Source organism: Bombyx mori, chromosome 3 (genome assembly GCF_030269925.1).
Source record: "Bombyx mori chromosome 3, ASM3026992v2".
NCBI classification, from domain to species: Eukaryota; Metazoa; Arthropoda; class Insecta; order Lepidoptera; family Bombycidae; genus Bombyx; species Bombyx mori.
In genome coordinates, this window is record NC_085109.1 from 8,594,323 (window position 1) to 8,621,642 (window position 27,320).

General features: G+C 34.3%; 4 protein-coding genes across 4 annotated transcripts; 2 read left to right on the top strand and 2 right to left on the bottom strand.

The window, feature by feature from the left end:
• Positions 1-4,892: 4,892 nt before the first annotated feature.
• LOC134200797 (myb/SANT-like DNA-binding domain-containing protein 3) lies at positions 4,893-7,009 on the top strand. Its single transcript, XM_062674456.1, has 4 exons — positions 4,893-5,362; positions 5,477-5,734; positions 5,822-6,149; positions 6,773-7,009. Exons 1-4 carry the CDS (start codon positions 5,348-5,350, stop codon positions 6,823-6,825), a joined length of 654 nt encoding a protein of 217 aa, XP_062530440.1. The 5' UTR covers positions 4,893-5,347; the 3' UTR covers positions 6,826-7,009.
• A 275-nt stretch (positions 7,010-7,284) lies between these two features.
• Positions 7,285-9,081, bottom strand: LOC134201407 (putative nuclease HARBI1). Its single transcript, XM_062676138.1, has 5 exons — positions 8,526-9,081; positions 8,171-8,439; positions 7,925-8,080; positions 7,688-7,844; positions 7,285-7,609 (listed from the first exon to the last, which is right to left on the bottom strand). Exons 1-5 carry the CDS (start codon positions 8,801-8,803, stop codon positions 7,348-7,350), a joined length of 1,122 nt encoding a protein of 373 aa, XP_062532122.1. The 5' UTR covers positions 8,804-9,081; the 3' UTR covers positions 7,285-7,347.
• Positions 9,082-9,149: 68 nt separating this feature from the next.
• On the top strand, positions 9,150-11,348 carry LOC110384793 (myb/SANT-like DNA-binding domain-containing protein 3). The gene is made up of 4 exons (XM_021346360.3): positions 9,150-9,616; positions 9,731-9,988; positions 10,076-10,403; positions 11,027-11,348. Exons 1-4 carry the CDS (start codon positions 9,602-9,604, stop codon positions 11,260-11,262), a joined length of 837 nt encoding a protein of 278 aa, XP_021202035.3. The 5' UTR covers positions 9,150-9,601; the 3' UTR covers positions 11,263-11,348.
• Positions 11,349-11,539: 191 nt separating this feature from the next.
• LOC134201408 (putative nuclease HARBI1) lies at positions 11,540-13,411 on the bottom strand. The gene is made up of 5 exons (XM_062676143.1): positions 12,781-13,411; positions 12,426-12,694; positions 12,180-12,335; positions 11,943-12,099; positions 11,540-11,864 (listed from the first exon to the last, which is right to left on the bottom strand). The coding sequence occupies exons 1-5, from the start codon at positions 13,056-13,058 to the stop codon at positions 11,603-11,605; spliced, it is 1,122 nt and encodes a 373-aa protein (XP_062532127.1). The 5' UTR covers positions 13,059-13,411; the 3' UTR covers positions 11,540-11,602.
• Positions 13,412-27,320: the final 13,909 nt, after the last annotated feature.

The window sequence follows — 27,320 nt, forward strand, 5'->3', positions numbered from 1 at the left end:
TAGTCGAAATTCGACTATAACTAATTGGAATTGTAAGTTTGTACACTAATATGATTGTATTTTATACTTCTATAATCACAAATTTCGGCAAGACTACACTATAAAAATATATTAACAAAGACAAACAATATTTAATCTATTCTCAATTTGACAACAGACGCCAAGAACAAAAGTTTAACAATAAATAGTATGCATGCGTGTGTGCGTCAAATACATGGTATGTAGTGTGTGTAATGTTTTCTTCATTGATTTAATGTATCATTTATGCATTATTTAAAAAAAATATTGTCATTGTGCACTTCTTCTCTATATTCTCTATAAGTGTGGAAAATTTCATACTCCTCCGTCCGCGCAATTTTCGTAAAAAGGGATACAAAGTTTTTGCTTCACGTATTAATATATAGATATGTATTGTACTTTCTTTTAAGAAGTCACGTAAAGTAAAATATTGTTATGTAAGTAGTAAGTACTCTTTTGGGACAAAACATTTTATGAGGTTTTTATTTATGTTTGTTTAGTATCTCGTTGGATCAAAAGAGATTAATAAAACTGCTTAATTAAATCGATAATAAAACTTCAATTATAAATATAGGAAAATAAAACAATTTAGTTTGCAGTTATTCTAAACCTTTCTCGATGATTTGAAATGATAAGAACTTAATTACAAATTAAAATGAAAAGATTGGTACTCTGCAGAACTGTTCGATTTTGATTTTTTTTAAATTTACTTAACGATTATTATATCCTTTACATCATTATACCATTTTGATTTTTATCCATTGTTACTTATGTATATTTAGATTTATTATTATTTATATTTATTTATACTCAACAATAAATAGGCTCTCAATTATTCTGGCCAATTAGACCAGTGATAAAACAAGGTACATCCTCAAATCGGAAACGTACTATTGAATTTATTAAAAATACGAATACGAATTTACTACAAATATTAATATCACGTATTTTCATATTTTTTAACTACTTCGGCGGATGAGATTGCGGTACATCTGTTTAATTAGTTATCCAAGTCCATGGACATCACAAAGCGATAGCTGCTGTTATTTCTTACCTAGATTCATCGCAGCTTGTAAGATTTCTAAAATTTTTAATAATTGAATTTCATACTTAAACTAATGGAATAAAAACGTCAAGCCTCTCCTTGACTGTCATAAATTTTGATTGATGAGGTGTACAACTTACTTTATGATGTTTGGCGAGATCATATTGAAGATCGTTCGAAACGCCATTACCTGGCAACACAAAGGCGCAGTTATATAACTTTACGGCAGCGCTAGATTTATGTGTAGTTTTACGATCGATTTACGATGCCTTATTAACAACAGATTTAGTCTTTCGTCATTGCGGAGGCGAGTTTATAATTACCGCCGCGATAATCTTAATGAGTTGGGTAGGGTTGCCCAAAATTAAATATTCCGATACGATAGGTTGGCAGGCCAGTTTAATAATCTAATTTGACAAGTGAAAACATGTTAAAGTATTGCGAAAGTCGTTACTTATGTTGATGCATTATGTGACATATAGCAAGGGTCATAAAAATGTTATTAATTTGATAGCATTCGGCGTAATCTATATATATATATATGTATATAAATGAATTGCTGTTCGTTAGTCTCGCTAAAACTCGAGAACGGCTGGACCGATTTGGCTAATTTTGGTCTGAATTATTTGTGGCTGTCCAGAGAAGGTTTAAAATGTAGATAAATATGAAAAGGCTCGGAATATAAATAATTTGATATAAGTAATATATATTTATATATTGAGATAATAATATAAAAATAAGTTGATTCCTTTTGTTGGATTTAAGTTTATTTTACACAAAAGTTTAGGTCTTTTATTTATCGATTGAGGCACTACGAAGTCTGCCGGGTCAGCTAGTAGTAAAATATTAATCTTTGTTATTAAAAAAAAAAACTCATTTTTTAACAAAGCCATGCTTTCAATATTAGAGCCACTATGAGCTCAGTAACAAGTTGAAACGTTCTAATATAAATGAAACTGATTAAAAATATATCTGTTCAAACGAAAGACTGATGGTTACAACACGATCTAAACTAATTGCTTTAAAAAAAATGAGGATCGCTAACCGTTTCGAGTGAGTAATGTTCTGTTGTGTGCTCGCGGGCACGCTGATTAGATGATTATAGTTAATTGATTGCTGACAGTTGTAGGTGAGGCCGGCTAACCTTACGTATCCATTGTTTTCTACACGAAGGAAATTTTAATATTAGCTTTTAATACTATTTAATAATAATAGTTGCTGTTACATACCTATTTATTATTTGTACACTATTAAGTTAATTTATAAAATTGTGGTACTGCGAATATCATTATATTTAAGGCTGCTTCGAAAGTAGAACTTCAATATTATTATGATCAGCCTAAAGATATCCTCTGTTGGATGCAGCCTCTCCCAAGTTTGGGCTTCGATGTACATAAGAAGAAGAGCTTTATATAATATGTATAAACTTGTATATGTATTACCTTAAGATACAAATTATTAGATAAACCACAATTGGTTTTAATAGAATACGTTAGTTTCGTTGACTTGTGCCTCGTCTTTAAAATAATGAATTTCATAGAAATAGCTTCTCGCTCGTAATTTCCCCCTTAATATACGCTTCATTGGTTTACTTATCTGAACTTTATTTCTCTTTAGTTTTACTAATGTTAGATTCTACTAGAGACCCGTATGGTTAGGTACTGCCATCTATTCCAGTTTTGCGGCCAAGCATTCCTTTTAAGCAGAAGCGTTACTGTTCTTGTTCAACAATAGAGCCTCAGGGGGCTAAATGGGGTAAGTATCTCACTGCCTATTTCTGTCATAAAGCAGTGTATCTATATAATGGAGACTTAGACCTCATGCTTCTAGGGAGGTACCGACGTAGTGATGTCCCCGATTACCCTCTGAGCACTAGATAGTTCGTGTTCTCGATTGTCCGTCTATGCAATAAAAAAAAAGTTACTTAAGGTTAGATCCAAATTAAGGTACAGTCCAATTATTTATTTAAAATTTAAGGCTTCTAGAAACACGGGACACATTTAATACATTTTAGATTTGTTCATTTAAATTATGTCATTATTTCCATCTAATCTATAATACATAATCAAAGTGAAAACAAACAACAATAGAAAGAATTCCGACCTTTTTGCTCTCGCTAATGGCCACGGTATCATTGTGCAGCGCCATTCAATCTTCGCTACTAATCTTGTCCGAGGAATTCGCATAGTACCAACCACGATAAATTTAGAAAGTAATCTTTAAATCTTACGGTTTGCGGCTTACTTTTGAATGGCAAGCTTAAGGCTTTGTGATGTTTTGTTTTGTATCCGCAGCGTGTGCCTAGCTCGTGCCAATTTGTGAATAGCATCGACCCGTCCGCTCGGCACAGCTTTCTTTCGTATGCTGTTAAACGCGTTGCGTTGATATCGCTAAGCTAAATAGAGTTTATTGCCTTGTTTATCGATATCGGTAAATTAAAACATTGCGCTATGCGATAACTGTGTTACTAGAAACTTGGTTTGAGTACAAAACTTTTCATAATCAACAGACATGCATCCATGTATGTAAACCAAGACCTTACTAATAAAAATTATGTAATTTAAGGACTCTATTTATGTAGCTACATACATAATCACGTTCTAAAATATGAAATGTGACAGTTTTTGGAATGTTGTTAGTTCTTTTTATGTACTTGATTTTTTGTGTACACACGTGAGCGTAATCTCTTAATTGTAAATATTTTCGATTACGCTTTTCTATTTATTTCAATAAACTTCTAGAATGTTTTATTAATAGATTTCTCGGAATCATTAATCAAATAAACTAGACGATGACCGAGTTTTGCTCGGTATTTTTTTTATAAATTGTGTTTTTTAGAAATTATATTTAAATATGTACGAATTACATATGGCTTCGGGTCGCTGAACAACGCCATCTGCTGATATAGCTTTAGTGTTATTGTGTCTTTAAAGCAGTTAGTTGCTCTCAATTATGAAAAATAGTATTATTATTCGCCAATAGATGTCGGGAAGAGTCATAAAGTTAATTATTGAAAACACGAATAAAACAACATTTTCTGAAAATAAATCGTAGTTAGATCGATTTATCGCCCCCGAAATCCCCTGTATACTAAATTTTATAAAAATCGTTGGAGCCGTTTCCGAGATTCAGATTATATATATACAAGAATTGCTCGTTTAAAGGTATAAGATAAAATAAAACAAGTATCGTGACGTACTTACTCCATTGTTGTTACATTGCACCTGGTAACACCTGTGACTGGCCCGTGATTCATTAGAATGATTGATGCCGTATTTGAATGCATAAGTATTTCATACTGAGCGAGTTGGATGCATGAAGTCACGAGACAACATGCGCGCAGTGATATAAAATCTTTTAGAATTTTATTTTACTTGTTGATTGTTTGACTGTATATGCTGCTAGAAAGTTTAGGATTATCAGAATAGGTCCGGTCAATTTTTATTTCAAGTCAGTTATCAGTCTGTCAACGGCGCCCAAGTAAGACTTTTTAAATACGAGCACTGAGTACTCTTGGGGTGTTATGCACAAACTCATACCATCTTGAATAAACGAGCTAAATTTAATTGTCTATATAAATATAATTTAGTATATTTGTGAAAATATGTCATTACCTTTATAATAATTTTCACATATTGTAATTAATTTAATTTTTGTTGACTCATTGACTTGATCAAATTAATAACGGCTCAACCTAAAATTGATCAATCCCCCATCCACGCCATTCGTCCACAAAAACGAACTACATTTAATTAAAATGTTTGTATACTAATGTAGAATTCGGAACTTAAAAAAAACGGTCCGGACGTAGCTGGAATAGCCTCTTACGCCCGAAACCAATAACATATCCGCAATCCGAGATTGAAAGCAATCTAGATATGTTAATAGCCATGGATCGATCTTCGATCCGAGTCCCAATAACTAATCTTTACAGCTGCAATCCTTTTTTAACAACGGGTAGCCGACGATCCTTTCCCTCTTAACCATTCCGTCTTACGCCGAACTTTAATATTCATTATGGTATGTTCATTTATTTGAAGTCCCAAATATACCATTAAATTTTTTCTATAACTATTTGGATTTAATTATTTATAAAATTGCTACTATAATACACCATATTTGACGTCTAAAAATGTTATAACTTCTTAGTTTAGACGTTCATGGACGAATAATTTTATACAGTGAGTAACGGAACGTTACGAAAACAGCCATTGGCATTTAAACAAAAATACGAAAAGTTAGTTTGTATGTACTGTGTTTCTTGTGTTTAATTTTCATTTTGCAATGGATTCTGAAGTGGTAAGTAATTTTGTGACATAAATTACATATGTAAAGTACAATCTAGTGATGAATTGTCCTTTCCCACGCATTGTTTAATGTAGTTAAAAAATACAATAACCTTTTCACTTTTAGGTAAGAGGCAAACCTCTGTCTAAAGATGAAACGAAAGCGTTATTAGAATTGATAGAGAATAGCAGAATAATAACCACCAAGACGACCAACGCCACCAACAACAGCTTAAAAAAAAAAGAGTGGCATTGTATAGCGGAGCGATTTAACGCAAACACTGCTACTTGTCGTCGTACACCGCAACAACTAAGGTTGAAGTGGGAAAATTTAAAGAAGAACTGTCGCAAATACAATACCAAGATAAGGATGAATCGCATTAAGGTTAGTTTGAATCATTATATCACTTACTGCTGTGTCCTTGGACATGACATTTATAAGTGATTAAACAATATTCAATTTCTTTTCCAGACTGGTGGTGGCGTTGCCGAATATATACCTCCAGACGAAATATTGGACAGAGTGGGTTCATTATTAGGAAGCACAGTCAGTGGATTCGTAGTGCCATTTGGGGGTGATAGGGAACCAGAAATGGTAATTGCTGGTTGTAGTGACTGTGCTAATATTGACTCCTCTTGTGAAGATGCCAGGGTTTTAAACGTGGAAATTAAAAATAACTCAACCCCACCAGTGTCTTTGGCCAAATCTGTTGTGTTGGACTGTGAGTTGAATGACAATAGTGAGGTTGTGTTGGCTCCAGACGAACCTCACCATGTCACATTTACTACACCTAGAAGAGGTAAAAATAATTTTTAATGTTGTAAAGTATGTATGTGTTTTTAGTGCTCCATGTACATATTATGTGCATTCACTAATACTCATTGTTAAACAAATTGAAAATAAACAGTTTGAGGCCATATGAGGCCTATAAAATCAAAGGCAGCTAAATCCAAGTTTGTCAAATGTTCAGGTAAACTACAAAAATCGGCCCTAAACAAGTGATTACGGATCCTACCGATCCATCAAAGTACTGCTCTTGTTAGGGCCAGTGTTAGCAACACTTCCGACTTGAGAATCTGAAATAACTTTGTTCGGATAGCTACGATATTCTTTATTTTAAAGCAGATTTATAAGGAATGAGAATATTACTAATAATCTGAATTTCAAATGATAAAACTTCGTTTATTAGTACTTAGTACAGGGTAAAAACATTTTTTTGAACTGAATTTGTTAGAGATTTAGCTGCGTTTGTTATAACATGAAAACGCTAAGGCGTGTCCAACTAACTAAATAAGATAGCCCCATTGTTAATCCATTTTACGACATTAAGGCGTTTAGCTGCCTTTGATTTTATAGGCCTCATATGTGTAAAAACCTATTGTTGAACAACAATTCTCAATAAACATTCATATTTAATTCCAGAGAAAAAAAAAGCAATCGAGATGAAGGAAGATCTGCAAGGAATGTTGCAATAGCAGAGTATTACACAGAAAAGAAAAAAAATTTGAAAAGCAACTTGCTACAAAACAAGTTAAAAAACAAGAACATTAAATTAGAAAATAAAAAATTAAACTTAGAGATAGAAAAATTAAAATTAGAAAATCAAAAATTAAAATTAGAAAATCAAAAATTAAACATAGAGTTAGAAGAAAATTAAGATTAGAAGATAAAAAATGTATGTTAAGATAGTTAATTTAAAGTTCGAAATATTAAATAAATAACTGTAAAAAATATAAAAACTAATTGTAAGCATCTTTTCATTTAAAATTACATCATCATCATCAACCTTTCGGTACTCACTGCTGGACATAGACCTCACCTTTTATTCAAGTGGATATCAGTGCGATGTCCACTGAACTCTATCAATCAGAAAAATATGGAAGTTTAACATTGAATAGTTTTTTATTACAAAGATAAATAAAACATAATTCAGATACAGATTCATAATTATTTAATATACATATTACACAAATAAAATTTTAAGATTATTAATTTTATTAGTTCTCTTCTGAATTAAAAAAATTATTTATAAGATCAGTTCTTCCACTGATATCTTGCATATCCATATTTTGAGAGCCATCTTCAACATTATTGTCTCCACCCAGTATCTCAACTTCTGGAGGTACTTCCTCAAGGCTGTGATTCCTGCAGATGTTGTGTAATACAGCAGTGGCTATTATCACTGACTGAATTACTGGCTGTGACAAACGGAGTGTTAGTGCTAACACAGGGAAGCGACGTTTCCAGACTCCAAATGTGCTGTACAAAAAAAGAATAGACTATGATCCAAGAATAAAAAAGTAATCTATGTATGTAAAAGTATTCTTCAATTATTACCGTTCAATGGTGTTCCTAGTTTTTATATGTGCTTGATTGTATCTCAGCTCAGCTTCTGTCACTGGATTCAAAACAGGAGTCAGCAAGTAAGGTCTGTTGGGGTAGGCACTATCTCCAAGTAACCAATGGTTACCAAACTGACCTGCATCACATTGAGCTGCAAAAAATATTACATAAAATTATTCATCTGCAAAAAGTAATGATATTGTGGTTTATAAAAACTATAAAATAGTTCACCTCTCAGAACCGAATTGTTAAAAATAGTTGCATCATGTGCAGAACCTGGCCAACGAGCTACAACATTCATTAGTCTCAAATCAGCATCACATACAGCTTGGATGTTATAGGAGAAGTAACCTTTCCTATTCCTAAATTCTTCTCCAACTAAGCGGCCTGTAATATGTGTAAAATGAAAATGATTTAAACTTATTTCACGAAAATTAACATCAATTAAATAGGATGTTAGTTTTACTTTGAACTTACATGGAGATTGTATGCGAATATGTGTACAATCAATTGTTCCAAGAACCCGAGGAAATCCAGCAATTCTGTAAAATTTCTCCGCTCCTCCTTGTTGCACATGTATATACTTATCATACAATCTAGCAATGCATATTGATATGTCTCTCACAATTCTGCCTGCTGTCGATTTCGACACACCAACAAAGTCGGCTATGGAGATGAGCATGGTACCCAATGCATAGAATCGTAACGTCAATAAGAGTTGATGTATTGGAGAAACTCCATGATTCCTGAAAGTTTATAACGAAAGTTTATTGCCGTGTAGATTCAGGTACATGCATAAACCTTGTGTATTATTGAGAAGGTATATACTAACCTTGATGAAGTCACGCGGATAAAAGGTATTATTTCATTTAAAAGCTGATTGACTGCAGGTTTAGATAACCTAAACCTAAAGGTGAACTCGGCATCATCGAGACTCTGCATGTAATTGATTCTTCGGATTTTTCGAGAAGCACGACGTCCCCGAAAGCCGTCATCGTGAAGATCAATATCATCACTATCGCTATCAGAAGCACTATTATCCCAATCCGATAATTGGCCTAAACCCTCTAGATCACTGTCACTATCACTTGTAACTAATGAAAAAGCCATTTTTCTTAGTTTTAAATTAAAAAAAACACAAAATATAAATACTTGAAAATTGTAATCGATCCTAATCTGAGCAATTCCTTGGATTGCAAAAACAGATTGTTCGCCCGATCGAAACAAACGTCAAAATGGAAAGATCGTTTATTAACACACCCTAACTGTCATTTACGTACAGAGGGCAATCCGCAATCTGGGATCGGTCCTCCCAAAGATTGAACATGTTGCAAGATTGCAATCTCGATCTATGGATTGGTTATTGGCACACTTTTAACGAAAAAAGGATTGCGTTTCCAATCTTAGATGGCTAAAAAGGGATTGAGATAGCTTATTAATTTCGGGCGTCACGCCCGAAACCAATAACATATCCGCAATCCGAGATTGAAAGCAATCTAGATATGTTAATAGCCATGGATCGATCTTCGATCCGAGTCCCAATAACTAATCTCTACAGCTGCAATCCTTTTTTAACAACGGGTAGCCGACGATCCTTTCCCTCTTAACCATTCCGTCTTACGCCGAACTTTAATATTCATTATGGTATGTTCATTTATTTGAAGTCCCAAATATACCATTAAATTTTTTCTATAACTATTTGGATTTAATTATTTATAAAATTGCTACTATAATACACCATATTTGACGTCTAAAAATGTTATAACTTCTTAGTTTAGACGTTCATGGACGAATAATTTTATACAGTGAGTAACGGAACGTTACGAAAACAGCCATTGGCATTTAAACAAAAATACGAAAAGTTAGTTTGTATGTACTGTGTTTCTTGTGTTTAATTTTCATTTTGCAATGGATTCTGAAGTGGTAAGTAATTTTGTGACATAAATTACATATGTAAAGTACAATCTAGTGATGAATTGTCCTTTCCCACGCATTGTTTAATGTAGTTAAAAAATACAATAACCTTTTCACTTTTAGGTAAGAGGCAAACCTCTGTCTAAAGATGAAACGAAAGCGTTATTAGAATTGATAGAGAATAGCAGAATAATAACCACCAAGACGACCAACGCCACCAACAACAGCTTAAAAAAAAAAGAGTGGCATTGTATAGCGGAGCGATTTAACGCAAACACTGCTACTTGTCGTCGTACACCGCAACAACTAAGGTTGAAGTGGGAAAATTTAAAGAAGAACTGTCGCAAATACAATACCAAGATAAGGATGAATCGCATTAAGGTTAGTTTGAATCATTATATCACTTACTGCTGTGTCCTTGGACATGACATTTATAAGTGATTAAACAATATTCAATTTCTTTTCCAGACTGGTGGTGGCGTTGCCGAATATATACCTCCAGACGAAATATTGGACAGAGTGGGTTCATTATTAGGAAGCACAGTCAGTGGATTCGTAGTGCCATTTGGGGGTGATAGGGAACCAGAAATGGTAATTGCTGGTTGTAGTGACTGTGCTAATATTGACTCCTCTTGTGAAGATGCCAGGGTTTTAAACGTGGAAATTAAAAATAACTCAACCCCACCAGTGTCTTTGGCCAAATCTGTTGTGTTGGACTGTGAGTTGAATGACAATAGTGAGGTTGTGTTGGCTCCAGACGAACCTCACCATGTCACATTTACTACACCTAGAAGAGGTAAAAATAATTTTTAATGTTGTAAAGTATGTATGTGTTTTTAGTGCTCTATGTACATATTATGTGCATTCACTAATACTCATTGTTAAACAAATTGAAAATAAACAGTTTGAGGCCATATGAGGCCTATAAAATCAAAGGCAGCTAAATCCAAGTTTGTCAAATGTTCAGGTAAACTACAAAAATCGGCCCTAAACAAGTGATTACGGATCCTACCGATCCATCAAAGTACTGCTCTTGTTAGGGCCAGTGTTAGCAACACTTCCGACTTGAGAATCTGAAATAACTTTGTTTGGATAGCTACGATATTCTTTATTTTAAAGCAGATTTATAAGGAATGAGAATATTACTAATAATCTGAATTTCAAATGATAAAACTTCGTTTATTAGTACTTAGTACAGGGTAAAAACATTTTTTTGAACTGAATTTGTTAGAGATTTAGCTGCGTTTGTTATAACATGAAAACGCTAAGGCGTGTCCAACTAACTAAATAAGATAGCCCCATTGTTAATCCATTTTACGACATTAAGGCGTTTAGCTGCCTTTGATTTTATAGGCCTCATATGTGTAAAAACCTATTGTTGAACAACAATTCTCAATAAACATTCATATTTAATTCCAGAGAAAAAAAAAAGGAATCGAGATGAAGGAAGATCTGCAAGGAATGTTGCAATAGCAGAGTATTACACAGAAAAGAAAAAAAATTTGAAAAGCAACTTGCTACAAAACAAGTTAAAAAACAAGAACATTAAATTAGAAAATAAAAAATTAAACTTAGAGATAGAAAAATTAAAATTAGAAAATCAAAAATTAAAATTAGAAAATCAAAAATTAAACATAGAGTTAGAAGAAAATTAAGATTAGAAGATAAAAAATTTATGTTAAGATAGTTAATTTAAAGTTCGAAATATTAAATAAATAACTGTAAAAAATATAAAAACTAATTGTAAGCATCTTTTCATTTAAAATTACATCATCATCATCAACCTTTCGGTACTCACTGCTGGACATAGACCTCACCTTTTATTCAAGTGGATATCAGTGCGATGTCCACTGAACTCTATCAATCAGAAAAATATGGAAGTTTAACATTGAATAGTTTTTTATTACAAAGATAAATAAAACATAATTCAGATACAGATTCATAATTATTTAATATACATATTACACAAATAAAATTTTAAGATTATTAATTTTATTAGTTCTCTTCTGAATTAAAAAAATTATTTATAAGATCAGTTCTTCCACTGATATCTTGCATATCCATATTTTGAGAGCCATCTTCAACATTATTGTCTCCACCCAGTATCTCAACTTCTGGAGGTACTTCCTCAAGGCTGTGATTCCTGCAGATGTTGTGTAATACAGCAGTGGCTATTATCACTGACTGAATTACTGGCTGTGACAAACGGAGTGTTAGTGCTAACACAGGGAAGCGACGTTTCCAGACTCCAAATGCGCTGTACAAAAAAAGAATAGACTATGATCCAAGAATAAAAAAGTAATCTATGTATGTAAAAGTATTCTTCAATTATTACCGTTCAATGGTGTTCCTAGTTTTTATATGTGCTTGATTGTATCTCAGCTCAGCTTCTGTCACTGGATTCAAAACAGGAGTCAGCAAGTAAGGTCTGTTGGGGTAGGCACTATCTCCAAGTAACCAATGGTTACCAAACTGACCTGCATCACATTGAGCTGCAAAAAATATTACATAAAATTATTCATCTGCAAAAAGTAATGATATTGTGGTTTATAAAAACTATAAAATAGTTCACCTCTCAGAACCGAATTGTTAAAAATAGTTGCATCATGTGCAGAACCTGGCCAACGAGCTACAACATTCATTAGTCTCAAATCAGCATCACATACAGCTTGGATGTTATAGGAGAAGTAACCTTTCCTATTCCTAAATTCTTCTCCAACTAAGCGGCCTGTAATATGTGTAAAATGAAAATGATTTAAACTTATTTCACGAAAATTAACATCAATTAAATAGGATGTTAGTTTTACTTTGAACTTACATGGAGATTGTATGCGAATATGTGTACAATCAATTGTTCCAAGAACCCGAGGAAATCCAGCAATTCTGTAAAATTTCTCCGCTCCTCCTTGTTGCACATGTATATACTTATCATACAATCTAGCAATGCATATTGATATGTCTCTCACAATTCTGCCTGCTGTCGATTTCGACACACCAACAAAGTCGGCTATGGAGATGAGCATGGTACCCAATGCATAGAATCGTAACGTCAATAAGAGTTGATGTATTGGAGAAACTCCATGATTCCTGAAAGTTTATAACGAAAGTTTATTGCCGTGTAGATTCAGGTACATGCATAAACCTTGTGTATTATTGAGAAGGTATATACTAACCTTGATGAAGTCACGCGGATAAAAGGTATTATTTCATTTAAAAGCTGATTGACTGCAGGTTTAGATAACCTAAACCTAAAGGTGAACTCGGCATCATCGAGACTCTGCATGTAATTGATTCTTCGGATTTTTCGAGAAGCACGACGTCCCCGAAAGCCGTCATCGTGAAGATCAATATCATCACTATCGCTATCAGAAGCACTATTATCCCAATCCGATAATTGGCCTAAACCCTCTAGATCACTGTCACTATCACTTGTAACTAATGAAAAAGCCATTTTTCTTAGTTTTAAATTTAAAAAAACACAAAATATAAATACTTGAAAATTGTAATCGATCCTAATCTGAGCAATTCCTTGGATTGCAAAAACAGATTGTTCGCCCGATCGAAACAAACGTCAAAATGGAAAGATCGTTTATTAACACACCCTAACTGTCATTTACGTACAGAGGGCAATCCGCAATCTGGGATCGGTCCTCCCAAAGATTGAACATGTTGCAAGATTGCAATCTCGATCTATGGATTGGTTATTGGCACACTTTTAACGAAAAAAGGATTGCGTTTCCAATCTTAGATGGCTAAAAAGGGATTGAGATAGCTTATTAATTTCGGGCGTCAGTCGTGCAAAACTTGAATGTACAACAGTTTTATTTTCTTTCTTTTTACCCGAATGCCCCGGAAGGAGGAGGGTATTGTTTTAGCCCGATGAATCCACGTCGTTTTCAAGAATATTAAAATGTTTGTATTGTACCAATGATTTAATAATAATAAAATGTTGGTTTTTCTAGATTCGTCTTTATTAGTAAAAAGATTACGTTGTTCAATTAAAATTTTCTCAATTTACAGTGTCCCACTTTACTGTGCTATTATTGAAAATATTGGCCTCTAGTTCAATCTATATATTAATACGTGAAGGAAAAACTTTGTATCTCTTTTTACGAAAATTGCGCGGACGGAGGAGTATGAAATTTTCCACACTTATAGAGAATATAGAGAAGGAGTGCACAGTGCTAATATTTTTTTAAAATAATGCATAAAAGATACATTAAATCAATAAAGAATACATTACACACACTACATACCATGTATTTGACGCACACACGCATGCATACTATTTATTGTCAAACTTTTGCTCTTGATGTGACGTCTGTGGTTAAATTGAGAATAGACTAAATATTGTTTGTTTTTATTAATATTTTTTATGGCCTTGGCGAAATTTGTGATTATAGAAGTATAAAATAAAATCATAATAGTGTAGTGTAGTAGTGTAAAACTTACGATTCCAATTAATTATAGTCGAATTTCGACTACTGCAGGACCTCTAGTTATATTAATACCGTGTGACTATAGCTTACTGTCAATAAGTGAAAACTTGCGTCGTATATACCGTAACTGCTGACCACATGAAAAAACTGTATCGGCGTAGAAATCAACTAGCGGGATGGCATAGAGAGTGAAAACGACATCGGAATATCCCGTCAGACCAGTTATAAGAGACCCGCATAATGACTTTGAGCTGCCCGGCTTGGTCTTGTTTGTCCACGAACCGGGGACGCGCGGGAGGTCGCTGTAGATTGGATGCTTAATGTTCATCATGGTATTTTCAATATGTCTATTATTGAGCGAGACGTGAGTGCGGCCTTAGGCTACAGCGGGGTGTTATTCGTTCTCGGTAGTTGGTTAATCATAATTTTGTTTACATTGGAATGTTGCATAAATTACTAGTAATTTGCGAGGTCGTTCGAGAGGTTTTTCGGGTACCTAGTTATTTGATGATGTATGAAATTATATGCGACCGAGCAAGGTTCAATTATTCAATGATACTGATGCGGAATTTACGTCATAATTACTGTATGAAACTATTTGAATGAATCAGAAGCCTGGCGATCTTGAATTTCTGTATGATTTGTTTTTGGAACGAAGTCCCTTATGGGCGATACGGAGGGATACCCTAACCGGAAAAAAACGTCCGTAACGTAAGATTTTTATTAGTAATGCACACAGTGTACGACTTAACTTTGTAATAATGTACAAAAAATAACATATTTTTGTATCATTCATTGACCACGATCTCAGAGCGTTCGTTTGCGCAAACCTATTATGCAAAAAACCGCGAATGAAGTGTACCACAATAAGTTCGCACGTTACCGAATGACCGTGGGTTGTTGCGAAACTTCCAGTTTTATTTTCTTTATACCTCGAATAGAATTTAAAATTAATATTTTTATAATAAGGAACTTCGTTACTATCCGGTGTCCAACGACACTACACATATTTTTTCTTTCCGGCAACTGATTCCTTTCTAACCCTATTTATTTTTTAAAATTTATTTTTACTAACTCGAAATTAAATTACTTGGTAATGTTATCATTTTCCTTTACTTGTCAATTGTCAATGAAGAAACCTACAATTTTAGTAATTAACGGAGAAATTGCATTTTTTCCAAAATAAAACATGAAGAGGACCGAAGACTTGCTCTCCAGTACCAAATCGGTCAGCTACAGTTTAAATCAACCGGTCTGCAATTAAGTTCGGTTCATACGTACCTGCATGCACTCCGAGATGTCCGTGTCTTCCGTGCACCTCATTATTTTGAAATCTGCTCTTATTTCGCAAACCAGGACTTTTTTTTCTTTTTAAACGAACGCGCACTTTGAATGTATAAATACATATATTTTATTCGGGGCTTCGGCGAATCATTTTCAATGCTTGGATTTAACGAAAGAAAGTTTTGGATCGATAACTTAGTAGTATAAGTGTTTTTTGAAACGCGAAACAGAAACGATACAAGGTAATTTGTGGTGGTAAGTAACATAAGCAATATTGCTTCAATTAAAATTTAATATAACCTGAATGGTTCTTTAGTGGGTTTTTTTCATAAATTTTTTGATAAGTAAAGTAAAGTTGAAACTGATCATGATAAATAGGCAGCGGTAGGCAGCGGCCTACAAGGGCAATAAAAAATATATCTTCAGATCAGTTTTTTTTTATTTTTATTGCCCTTGTAGGCGGACGAGCACACTTCCCACCTGATGGTGAGTGGTTACCGTCGCCCATGGACTTCAGCAATGCCAGGAGCAGACCCGAGCCGGTGCCTACCTGTTGCCTAGCTTCTAAGATTCAATAACATTACACATTGCCTCTGTTTGGTCTCGTCTGCGAGAAGCTGGAATTGCTCCTTAGGCTATCAGTAACTAATATATCAATCTGTGCTACAATTTTTTTTGAGCTCACAGCCCACCTAGTCTTAAGTGGTTTCCGGAGCCCATAGACATCCACAACGCAAATGCGCCACCCACCTTGAGATATGAGTTCTAAGGTCTCAAGTATAGTTACAACGGCTGCCCCACCCTTCAAACCGAAACACATTACTGTTTCACGGCAGAAATAGGCAGGGTGGTGGTACCCACAAGCGCGGACTCACAAGAGGTCTTACCATCAGTAATTACGCAAGTTATAATTTTGCGGGTTTCATTTTTATTACCCGATGTTATTCCTTTACCGTGGAAATCAATTGTGAACATTTGTTGAGTACGTATTTCATTAGAAAAATAAAGTCGGTTAAAACAAGCTACAACAACCTTATTTTTAGTTTAATACAAGTAGTTCGTCGTTATGTTATGTTGTTTCTTAAATTTATAATTACGGGCGGAACTTGTTACGAAATCATTAATCGGATGAAATTGTAAAAACCAACAAGTGTGTGTCGGATTACGTTTGGTGAAGGGTTCCGTTGTCGGGATTATGGTTCGATATTAGAAGGTTGGATACCTATTTGTATTTTTTCAAATAGTGCCGTTAAATTTGGTTAATTTTAAGTTTTAAAACTTTAGTTTAGTTAGTTGTAATTTTTTTGCAACTATTTTATATCGTTGTAAGTTTTATCTTAAAGAACAAAAACTACTTAACGTGTAGCCCAAACATTCCGTGTCTCAAAAACTATATAATATATTCTCAATTTCGTCAATATAAATTTTCTATGAACAACACGTCAACTGAAAATATCAGTTATGTACTAATTTTGCCAGCACGATGTATTTACTTATTCCAATGTACGAATAATTTGTTATAATTAAAAAACAAAAACAGCAGAAAAGTATTTTGTGCACGACTGTTCGCATATCTGCACGAGTAGCTACGATCATTCTGTTTATTTTTGTTTCGTAGCATACACCTAATCATAGGACAGACAGACAATTGAAACTTCAACAACGTAATATGCAGGGTGCGTCATGCAAGTTCATCCACTTTGTGAGCTCTATCGACTCCGATAGGATACTGACACTTGGAAGTCTGTGATCTCGTTTACCCAACTTCATGCATCGTGTTCCTCAGTGCTGAGGGTCGTGACCTTTATGGAGCACTTTTGTTAGGTCTATGTTCCCCCATTCCTTCCTGTCTTCTTATTAGTATTTTTCAGAGGTGGTTCCATTTGACGCAATTAAAGGTTTTACTGTAGTCAATAAAACCATGACCATTGGGGTGCCGTACTCATATGATCTCTCGACCAGCTGCCCGATATTGATCATTTGTTCAACATGATCAGGCCAATCATTGGGCCACTCGCCATATTGCCATACGTAATTGCAGACGCTATGCACACACCCTTATCTCCCAGCGATTTAATTATTTCTGCCGTGATGTGATCTGGTCCTGGAGCTTTATTACTTTTTAGTCGAGAAATGGCTTCTGCTACTTTTGATCATATTATTGAAGGTTCTAAGGTTATTTCGTCCCAGACTGGGAGTTGTGTACTCATTGGCTGATGCTGGTCATATAATCCTTCACAGTATTTACGCCACCTTTCGACTAAGGCATTTAAATCAGCGATAGGCTTCCTATTGGGATCTTCAAATATCCAGGATTTTGGTTACGTTTCCGAGACAAATGGCGAACTTTCTGGAACAAATCAGATGGTTGGTATTTTTGTGAATGTTTTTCGATATCAGTCAGATATACCGACCACAGAAAAATGGATTAAAGCCGTTTTTTTCCATTAGGCTACAGAACCATAAAAACCAGTATTAAATGTTGAATTAATGGAAATATCTAGGTTGTCAATGTTGGGTTCCATACAATATACCAAACATACTATTATACTCTACTATTATACTGCTAGTGGATATGTAATGAGACCAAATAATCTTTAAAAATGAATATTGACTGACCATCTATCAGAATATTATGCAATCGCTAACTGGTAATCCGCCAATAGCAGCAGATGACTCATATTCTTTTTTATCTAAGTCTCGAAGTCCTTAGATAACTGTTTGTACTAGGTGGACTATGAGAGTCCGAATACCTAACCTATACCTAATATATTTAACCGAATATCTAATCCATAAGCCTTACGTACTGTATTTTTTATTATTATGCCTGCGTACAGCAAGAAACTCAGCCCGCCTTAAAATATGGCAGTAGCGAGGATTACCTTCACAGCATTTATTCATAGTGGGCTGTTCGTTGGTTATTAGTTTGAGGAGGACCTAAGTTTTCAGTAATTGGTAACTGATTTCTATCAATAAAATCCTACGGGACTCCATACAGGACGGATAGCCGGCATCTACCAGACCTGTGCACTATAATTAAGTACTTGGGACAACATTATGCCATAATAGTGACGACATTTATCGTTCGAGCTTCTGTGTAATTATCGATACTCAGTCCACTCACGAGCACCGCTCCACCTACCTTATCGCGCTGTCAGATTTGCTGCAATATGCATAACGACATCCATCTCTTGATAATGATTTTCTTTCCGTTTAAATCGGTAATTATCGAAACACCTTTGGGCCACCGTCACTTAATTTGTTACAGTTAATATAAATCATTTGTATGGTTAATGGTCGGTTTTATCACATAATATCAGGGTGTTCAAATGAATGTATGATTGAAAACGTGATGTAAATTAAATGTTCACCCGTCTGTCTCGGTGCGGGTTTTAGGTGAAGGTTATGCTGAAATGTACTTTAGTTTTATAGCCGCAGTTGTATAATTCAACAAGTCGTAATTGAAATCTACAATTACTAGAAATCTAATAAAAGTAATTGCGGGTATTCGCGTTTGATTACCTACTGTCATTAAATGTGAGATGAATAATAAGTATATAAAAAAATACGTATATATACGTAAATATGCGTTGATATCTATTTATTATTTTAAGGGTGACAGCGTAACAAAATTCAACGTCGGCGTAGCTTTTGAAAAGAATCAGTTTAAATAGCATATTTTTACGTCATTTTGCAAGCTGTTAACGCAGACCATAGCCATCATAGCGCATATGCCACCGCCGATATACGATATCTAGTTTGTTTTAGAAAACGCATATACCACCATTTAATGAAGAACCATTCATTGCTTCCTATTAAAAATAAGAAAGATTTCCTAGTAATTTTCAACACATCAGAAAAGCAAAGTAAGAAAATAGAAAATCGTTGCTGAATTTTGGAATTAGTATTATAAGTTAGCTCGAAGAAGACTAGGTTTTCTGATTGAGACTGCAAAATAATTAAAAAATTTAAAGGAAGATATATTGGTCAGATTTCTACATTATTAGCTATTGTATTGTAATCTATAACGTCTTAGTGAGTCATGATATCCTGGTAGAACTAACCTTAAACAACTTTGATAATATCATTGACCTTTCATTGAAATGTAAGTAAAAGTTCGTAGTAAAGGAAATTAATAAATTTCGGTTATCTAATTCAGATATCTCTTGCATACGACTACATTAGCATAAAAGTTAGTGTAATAGAAGTGTGTACTGGTATGATATTCAAAAAAGTTTACGAAATAATAATAATAATAATATTTTTTTTATTTACTACATAAACTCTTAAATCATGACCTAGAATACTATTTAAATATTTAACAAATTGAGAGATTACGCAGATGGCATCAACAATATAAAATTAACCAATGATCCTCACACTAGGCATAGATAGCCTGTATCGTGAGGCCCAAAATGCGATTTACTATGTATATAATTGACCTCAAAACGATATCACTATTATTAATAATTATAACGCTCAAAAACATGCGTTACAAATACAACAATAACATAACAACAAGCACAAATACATCCCAAACCAAAATAAGTAAAGTAATTTTCAAATTGTTTTTTTTGTCCGGTTTTGTTGAAACTATTTTGATGAAACTGTCTGTGTTTAAAATTGTTAACCACATTTAAAAAAAACTGGTATATTTTATATGGCTAGAATGCCGGGAGCCAGAGACGGAGCTATAAAGCTGCCGATTCACATAGAAATCAAATAATAAAAGTGAGTTCTCGTTTATTCCAATTATACTTGTCATCGCAGTTGTCGTGGTCTAAAGAATAAGATGCACGATGTGATCGTATCAAGCGACGCAAGTATGCCGTTATTGAGATTAAGCAAGTATGTATCAATTTTTCAAAGGAAAAACATCGTTTGGTAATTAAATCCACAGGTGGGAAATCGTATTCTGAGCCTGCAATTCTGATTGCTTGTATGTAATACTCCGATAACGGGTTTGATGCTAAAAAAATATAATATATGCGGATCGAATTACTAATTTTTTTTTTTTAAATTAATAAACTTATAAAGACGTCTTTTGTTCTTTTGTACGATTCAGTTTAGTAGAAATTTAGTAACATTCGAGCTAAATTGCATCCTATCAAATAAACTGGCCATTATTAGTAATTTGTATGTATAGATTTTAGAATGAAATATTTTTTATCAGCTTCTTTGGTTGGCCTAATTTTATGTACCACACAGCAATAGTCAATTCTAATTACGTGCGCAGTAATGCAGACCTGTTTCTTATATAATAGTTTATTATTATATGTCCTGGTTTAAAAAGATTTATTAAATTTTGTGTGATATACATAATTTATATTTGGACAAGAGCGGCATCTGAGTTTCTTGCTAATTTTACTGAGAAGTGAATTTACATTCTGAATTGGTGGTAAAGTGGTAACTAAAATGGCCTGTGAATGTCTAATTGGATTAAAAAAACAATTTGATTTTTTTCATTTACAGATACGAATGACGCTTGGTGCGCAGACAAGTGACCGCCTACACTATGATGATGCGATTTCACAAATTCAACTAGTCGGGAGTTGAAAGACGGAGAAGTATTGTTACTCAATTAATTGAGTTACGTTTTTTTTTTGTGAGACAGAGTGGGTGCTCCGGGTCTGTTACGTCAGCGACCTTGCTGCTCGTTAATTAACCACTTCGCTGACCGTCTGTGATGGATCGGTCACCTGCTCGATAACGTAGATATAATTGATCTAGACTAAGCAATCAATATGTTATTTATTTTATCAGAATGGTTAGTATGCAAGTGACTAGGCGATGTATGGAAATGGTAGTGCAAGATAGAGGGTGAAGAGGTCGACCGAAGAAGACATGGATGGCGTGTGTGAATGACGATATGAAAGAGCGAGGGGTGAGTATTGAGCTGACGGCTGGTAGAGGAGAATGGAAGAGAAAAAATTGCTGTGCCGATTCCACCTAGTGGGATAAGGTGAAGAAAAAGAAAAAAGGTTAGTATTTAAATGCTGCTCAAAAAGGAATTTTTAAAGCATGAAGTTCAATGGTTAATCTTTTATTACTTTTTCGTTAATACTGGAACGGTGCGGCATAAAAATAAATAATTAAAATAAAAATATTACAGAATTAGAAGATTGTTTACAATAGGTAAGTGTAAGTACACGCGATGTTCTTTGCAGCTGTTTTAACTCGGTTACATGATTCTCTGGTTGCTGTACGAGTAATAGCAGTACTTCGAAGTATATCATTTCGTATTCATAGATTAAAAACTTTCGATAATCATTTCCATAATTTTATAACCGTGGCATGTCACCACACAAAGTACGCTCTCAAAAGTAACGCAACTTACCAGAGACAGGTTAGTTTCAATGGTTACATCTTATCTGCTCTCGTTGTATGAAAGTATCTCATATCGTGACGACCTTACAATATCTTTTTTTTTAATTCATTTTATTGCTAAGAAGTGTGGATGAGCTCACGGTCCACCTGGTATTCAATGCGGATCCCATATACATCTACAACGTAAATCAAGCCACCCACCTTGAGACACGAGTTTTACTGTCTCCGTTTTTACAGAAAAACGGTGGCACACCCTTCAAACCAAAATGCATTAGTGCCTCACGGCTGAAATAGGCAGGGTGATGTAAACCAGTAAAATATATATTCGTGATGTTAAATATTTATAAAAAAAATCTAAAATTTACTTTTTTTTATTGCCCTTGTAGGCTGACGAGCATACGGCCCTCCTGATCGTGAGTGGTTACCATCGCCCATGGACTTGAGCAATGCCAGGAGCAGAGCCAAGACGCTGCCTACCGCGTAATATTCTCCAGAAGCCTCGTTTGAAGAAGGAAATGTCATAGCGCTCGGGAAACACCGTGGAAGGGAGAGCTCATTTCATAACCGGATGGTACGTGGCAAAAAAGACCTCTGGAAACGCACTGTGGATGACCGCAGTGGCTCCAGGTAGTATGGATGAACTCTACTCTGGTGGCGGGCGGTGCGATGGTAAAAACGAGATAATGGTATCATCTCAAACAATTCCTCAGAGCACTCCCCATGGAACATACGGTCACTTGTTAAGGTTCATTGTTCCACGAGCTGTTAGTTCCCAACTTATTCTCCTTTATAAGTGCTCTATTTACCAAAAAAAAATCATCAAGCACTCGAAATACGTTTTGGAAGGAAGATTGAAGAAAAAATTTTATTGACGTTCAAAAATTTTCAACCAAATTACGCGTCAATTTTGTGAGCCTGACCTAAACAAGTAATCATTTGTATTTCGAAAACCGCTTAGAGTCGTATTTGTTTTGCTGTTCCGGATTCGAGCGTACCACAAACGCTCTTAGTGATATTTTTTGCTGATTAAGCTGGCAATTTGAGTACGCAAAAACGTAACGAAAGTGACCGCAAATAAATAGCTGATGGATTTTATTTGTTGCTAACGAAGGTTAGAGAAATGCGACACCGACTTGATAGCACCGGTTGGTAGCTAATGTATTGTAAAAAACAAAAGTCCATCGTTTTGCTGATATTTAAAGTTAGTTTGAAATTAATCACTAGCGCTTATTAGCAGTTATAGTTGTAACGTATGTTGACGTTCTAATTTTGACTTTTAAATTTGTCGAATGTTTCAGCAAGAAGTTTTTCAATATGCAATAAATAATGTAATGTAACAGTGGCGAGCACGCGCCGCTAACAAGGCGCCCGGCCGCGTCGTGCCATCGTTGTGCAACCTGCCCCACCCAATGCTGGCACTCCGATTCCCATTTCATGAGATTAAAGCGATTTTCCAAGCAACTTGATTTCTTGCACAAAAAATTCAGAAAATGTCTATTTATTTTTACACAGATAAAACGTTTATCGGTAGTTCTAATACAAAAATAAAGCTATTACCTCGTTGCTACGAACTAATTTCTATGATTACTTCGATGTAAAAATACAGGATTATTTAAAATAGTTAAAACATTTCAAATAGTATCAGAGTAGTATTTGGATGTAATAGCTTAATGATCACTATATCTAGGCAGTTAAATACATAAGTTGCTTTGATTTCTTTTATTCTTAGATATTCCAAATCGTAGGCGCGCATGCTTTGCACCAGGTCCTTAGTGATACCGTTCTTGTCCAGTTCTCGTGTCCATAATATATAATGTACAATAGTACAATATCTATAAGTTCACTTTCTGTGTCTACATTGTAACATAGTGACGTTTGTATCGTGAAAAAAAACAAAAAAAAAAATTGCTACCTATTGTCGCTAAGAAAAAACATTACGAGAAGATGAAAAAAAAAATGAACTGTCCTTGAATAGCACCTTTCTAATGATTGGTTTCGGTATCGATGACCGAAAACGAGATACCGAATCAAGATAGCGTCTTATTCATTAAATTTTGTAATTATCATTATTAGTTGCATTCGGTTTGGGCGGATTGTTATTACGAAACAGTAGTTATTATTGTACTAGTTATTGTAAAACCAATTTATTATGTATCTAACCTTGTAAACTATAAAAAAAAACGATACGTTCGATAAATCGCACCTTCGGTAAGACAAGGGCCGAAGTGCTAAAATTTCTGAAAATGGGTTAAATATGCCAAAGTGCCTTAAAAACTAATTTCTACCTGTAGGAACAAAGACATTCAATAGATTCAGTTTATTTTCGCCAGATGGCAAAAGTGTCTTTGTACCATTCGTTCGTTTTTTGGATGATATTGGCGCGACAAAATCTTATTGGTCATTTGCGGCACTCGCCCGCGCGAATATTGGTTGTGTACTGGACCATAAGGGTCATTAAGGTAAATATGCCCTTTTTTGTTTTATATTTTGGAAAGACATGGTCACATTTTGTGTACATGTTGACTTAAAAATTTCACAGAATACCCTGGAGTCATCTTTGAAGCTTCCTTATTCTACTATTGCGCTGACATTTCTTTGTTATGTCCTATAATAGCGGATCATTTCACAAGTACAATAAATCTAATTTCTAAGTAACAGACACAACGGTCGGCTGGGTGGCACCATTTGTTGCAAATTAACAGCAATAAAGCAGAATCAGTATCGTAAAGCTTTCATGGAGCCCGGAATGCCCCTAGGCGGTTCGGTTACAACACTAGATCGGATCCTGTTTGATGTTTTTGTTCGCGAATAACTAGAGAATACGTATGAGAAATTTAAAGTACATTTTATTTTTAGCCAGTCCAGTGTATTGGTGCTATTAAATATATCGATTTCTTCTTCTTCGTCAATCCCTCATTAGTAAGGATAGCGACCACACGTATAAAAATATCCCCATGAATATCGGCCCGCTGCGAGGTAGACCGCCTGTTGGATGCTAACTTTGGCTCATTTCCAGTCCGTCTGGCCAAGAATGAACAGCTTTTCCAGACTATGCCTTGGAGACGGCAAACTTATACGATACACATCAGAAGATATATAAATAAATAATAAATAAATATTTACTAACAACCACGCCACGTTAACTGGTCCCGTACTAAGTTCGTAAAGAACTTGTGATACAGGTACCAGGCAACGGAAATACATTTAAGATTTTTATTATACACATACATATATTTAATATACATTCATAACCCTGTATTGTATTTGTAATGAGTTAAGGTTGAAGCTTAAATATTCGCTACAATTAGTATTTAAACGCTTTTTTATTATTTACTTATTTTAACCCTGGTTAAAGGAGTTCACGGCACGTTCCACGTTCTGGAATGGCTATCAGAGTTCACAGACTTCACAACGTGAAAGCCGCCGTCCACCATAGATTAAGGTCTGAGTCTTGGTAGTATAGTATTTTTAGCCATATACACAATAAAAAGGACTATTAGTGATCTATATTAGACAAAAAAAAAGTTTTTTACTAAATGCATTATTTCTCAGAATTAAGTATGGACCAACGTATTTTTTTTTAAATAGCGTTCTTTAACAACGAGTCTGTGCACTAATGACTTGAGTGTAGAATAAAATTAAGCATGCCAGTATTGTATAATTACTGGAATTAGAGTCTATAATGATCTTACTAGTAAGGTCAGAGGATTCTAAAGATAAAAGTTATATCCTTTTAATCATGCGAGAACGTCTAACTGTTTCCCAGTCACTTATAATAGCTATGTATAAATTTTTATTGCCTTTGAAAGGAGTCCATGAGTCTACCTAGTGGTAAGTGATTACTGTTGCTCATGGGCAGAATAACTGCTTATTATAAAAAACCAAACTATATATCTGTTCCACAATATATCTATGATTTCTGAATACGAACCCGTGATCTCGGCGTGTTTGTAGAAGCAGTATTTATTACCTTTGGGCTTATTATATGTAAATATCAGTCAATATTTTGAAGCAGTGTCAGTCTGGATTTCTAGATTGTATAGTTGGATACAAAGGTTGTATAAAATTGAGATTTAAAAAAAAGGTCTTTGAAGTAAGAAAATGGTACCGCCCACCGACCCAGTGATCCACTGGCTGGTGAGTGGTATCTGTAGTCCACGGGCATCAGCAATGACTCGAATCGAAATTAGCGCTTTCCGGGTTGTATTCGTTTATTTTGAACAGGTCACTGTTTTAAGTTTGTATACGTGTTTGCGTGACTTATCACATTTAAAAATCGACATTTGTTTGAATATTATCTCAATGTAATTGAGACTTCGATGGGCTTCATTCACCACTTAGCATCGGGTAGACTATGAGATTTTCTTGTTCAGTGCAATAAAAAAAAGGCATATGAAAAATTCGAATAGTTTTTTAAATCCGTGATTGCTTCTCTAAAATTGTTTCGCTGCGTTTTTGTGAGATATTTTTTTTTCAATTGCAATGATTTTAATTGTATTTTTTTGTTTACTTGACTTCTTACAGTACTCAGGTACTAACAAATTTATATTCTAAGAATTCGTCTGAGTGGGCGATTAGTAAGCGCTTTTTTGTCTTTAGTGCTCTATTTTAGTGAAATCGACAATTGGACACGGTTGAATTATTTTTTTTGCGGCTTATGATCCCGTGTATTCTGATTCTTATTATAATCTTATTCTGTAAGATATTATTTTTATATATGACTAGCTGACCCGGCAGACTTCGTAGTGCCTCAATCGATAAATAAAAGACCGACGGGGGACACATCAAAGGAAAAACAAAATTGTTATTTTTATTTAATTGCGAGCATTTTCATATTTATCTACCTTTTAAACCTTCTCTGGAGTTCCACAAATAATTCAAGACCAAAATTAGCCAAATCGGTTCAGCCGTTCTCGAGTTTTAGCGAGACTAACGAACAGCAATTCATTTTTATATATAGAGATGATATAATACTGATTAGAGCGACTGCAAAGTCAAGAATCAAGACATAATAACATAGGTTTTTTTAATGCATCAGTTGAATAGGGTTTTCAGTTTATCAAGTGTTCCGTAATTAATGTAACATCTTGAGACAACCTTTTCACTATTGGTATTTTTATCATCTTATAGTAAACAGTGGATGTTTCTAATGTTTTTTTTAGCGACTTATTCTAACAAATTTGTCCTTAGTTGCAAGCTTCCGAAACAACGTAGAAAAAAGAATGTGTACGTATCTAGATAAGAATTTATTGCATATTTAATTTTACTCATAAACGATGTTACTGACATTAATATAAAATTAATTCTTGATATCTAATAATTACAACGAAATTAATTATATGTAAAATTGACATACCCAAAAATAGATTACCTCTTTCCCGGGCGCTCCAAATGATCCTTAATTTATTTATAAAAGAATGAGATGTCTAAAAGCAAAGCTCACAACATTTCACAAAACTTTCGAAAGATATAGTATTAATTGATTCCTTACTTTCCTTAAATTAATTAACAAAAAAAAAGTCGTTCATATATTATTGGAGTTGCCTGTATTTATTTTACTAAGTATACACACAGTTGGCTAACATGATTGGGACATTTAAAAGCGTAAATAAATTTTTTTTTATTGCTCAGATGGGTGGACGAGCTCACAGCCCACCTGGTGT

Coding starts and splice junctions, on each gene's coding strand:
- LOC134200797 (XM_062674456.1), top strand. Junction 5,735..5,821: donor TAAGGATGAATCGCATTAAG/GTTAGTTTGAAT, acceptor TTTCTTTTCCAG/ACTGGTGGTGGCGTTGCCGA. Junction 6,150..6,772: donor ATTTACTACACCTAGAAGAG/GTAAAAATAATT, acceptor ATTTAATTCCAG/AGAAAAAAAAAGCAATCGAG.
- LOC134201407 (XM_062676138.1), bottom strand. CDS start 8,803: ATGGCTTTTTCATTAGTTACAAGTGATAGTGACAGTGATCTAGAGGGT. Junction 7,845..7,924: donor TAACAATTCGGTTCTGAGAG/GTGAACTATTTT, acceptor TATTTTTTGCAG/CTCAATGTGATGCAGGTCAG. Junction 7,610..7,687: donor ACTAGGAACACCATTGAACG/GTAATAATTGAA, acceptor TTTTTTGTACAG/CACATTTGGAGTCTGGAAAC.
- LOC110384793 (XM_021346360.3), top strand. Junction 9,989..10,075: donor TAAGGATGAATCGCATTAAG/GTTAGTTTGAAT, acceptor TTTCTTTTCCAG/ACTGGTGGTGGCGTTGCCGA. Junction 10,404..11,026: donor ATTTACTACACCTAGAAGAG/GTAAAAATAATT, acceptor ATTTAATTCCAG/AGAAAAAAAAAAGGAATCGA.
- LOC134201408 (XM_062676143.1), bottom strand. CDS start 13,058: ATGGCTTTTTCATTAGTTACAAGTGATAGTGACAGTGATCTAGAGGGT. Junction 12,336..12,425: donor TATTCGCATACAATCTCCAT/GTAAGTTCAAAG, acceptor CACATATTACAG/GCCGCTTAGTTGGAGAAGAA. Junction 12,100..12,179: donor TAACAATTCGGTTCTGAGAG/GTGAACTATTTT, acceptor TATTTTTTGCAG/CTCAATGTGATGCAGGTCAG.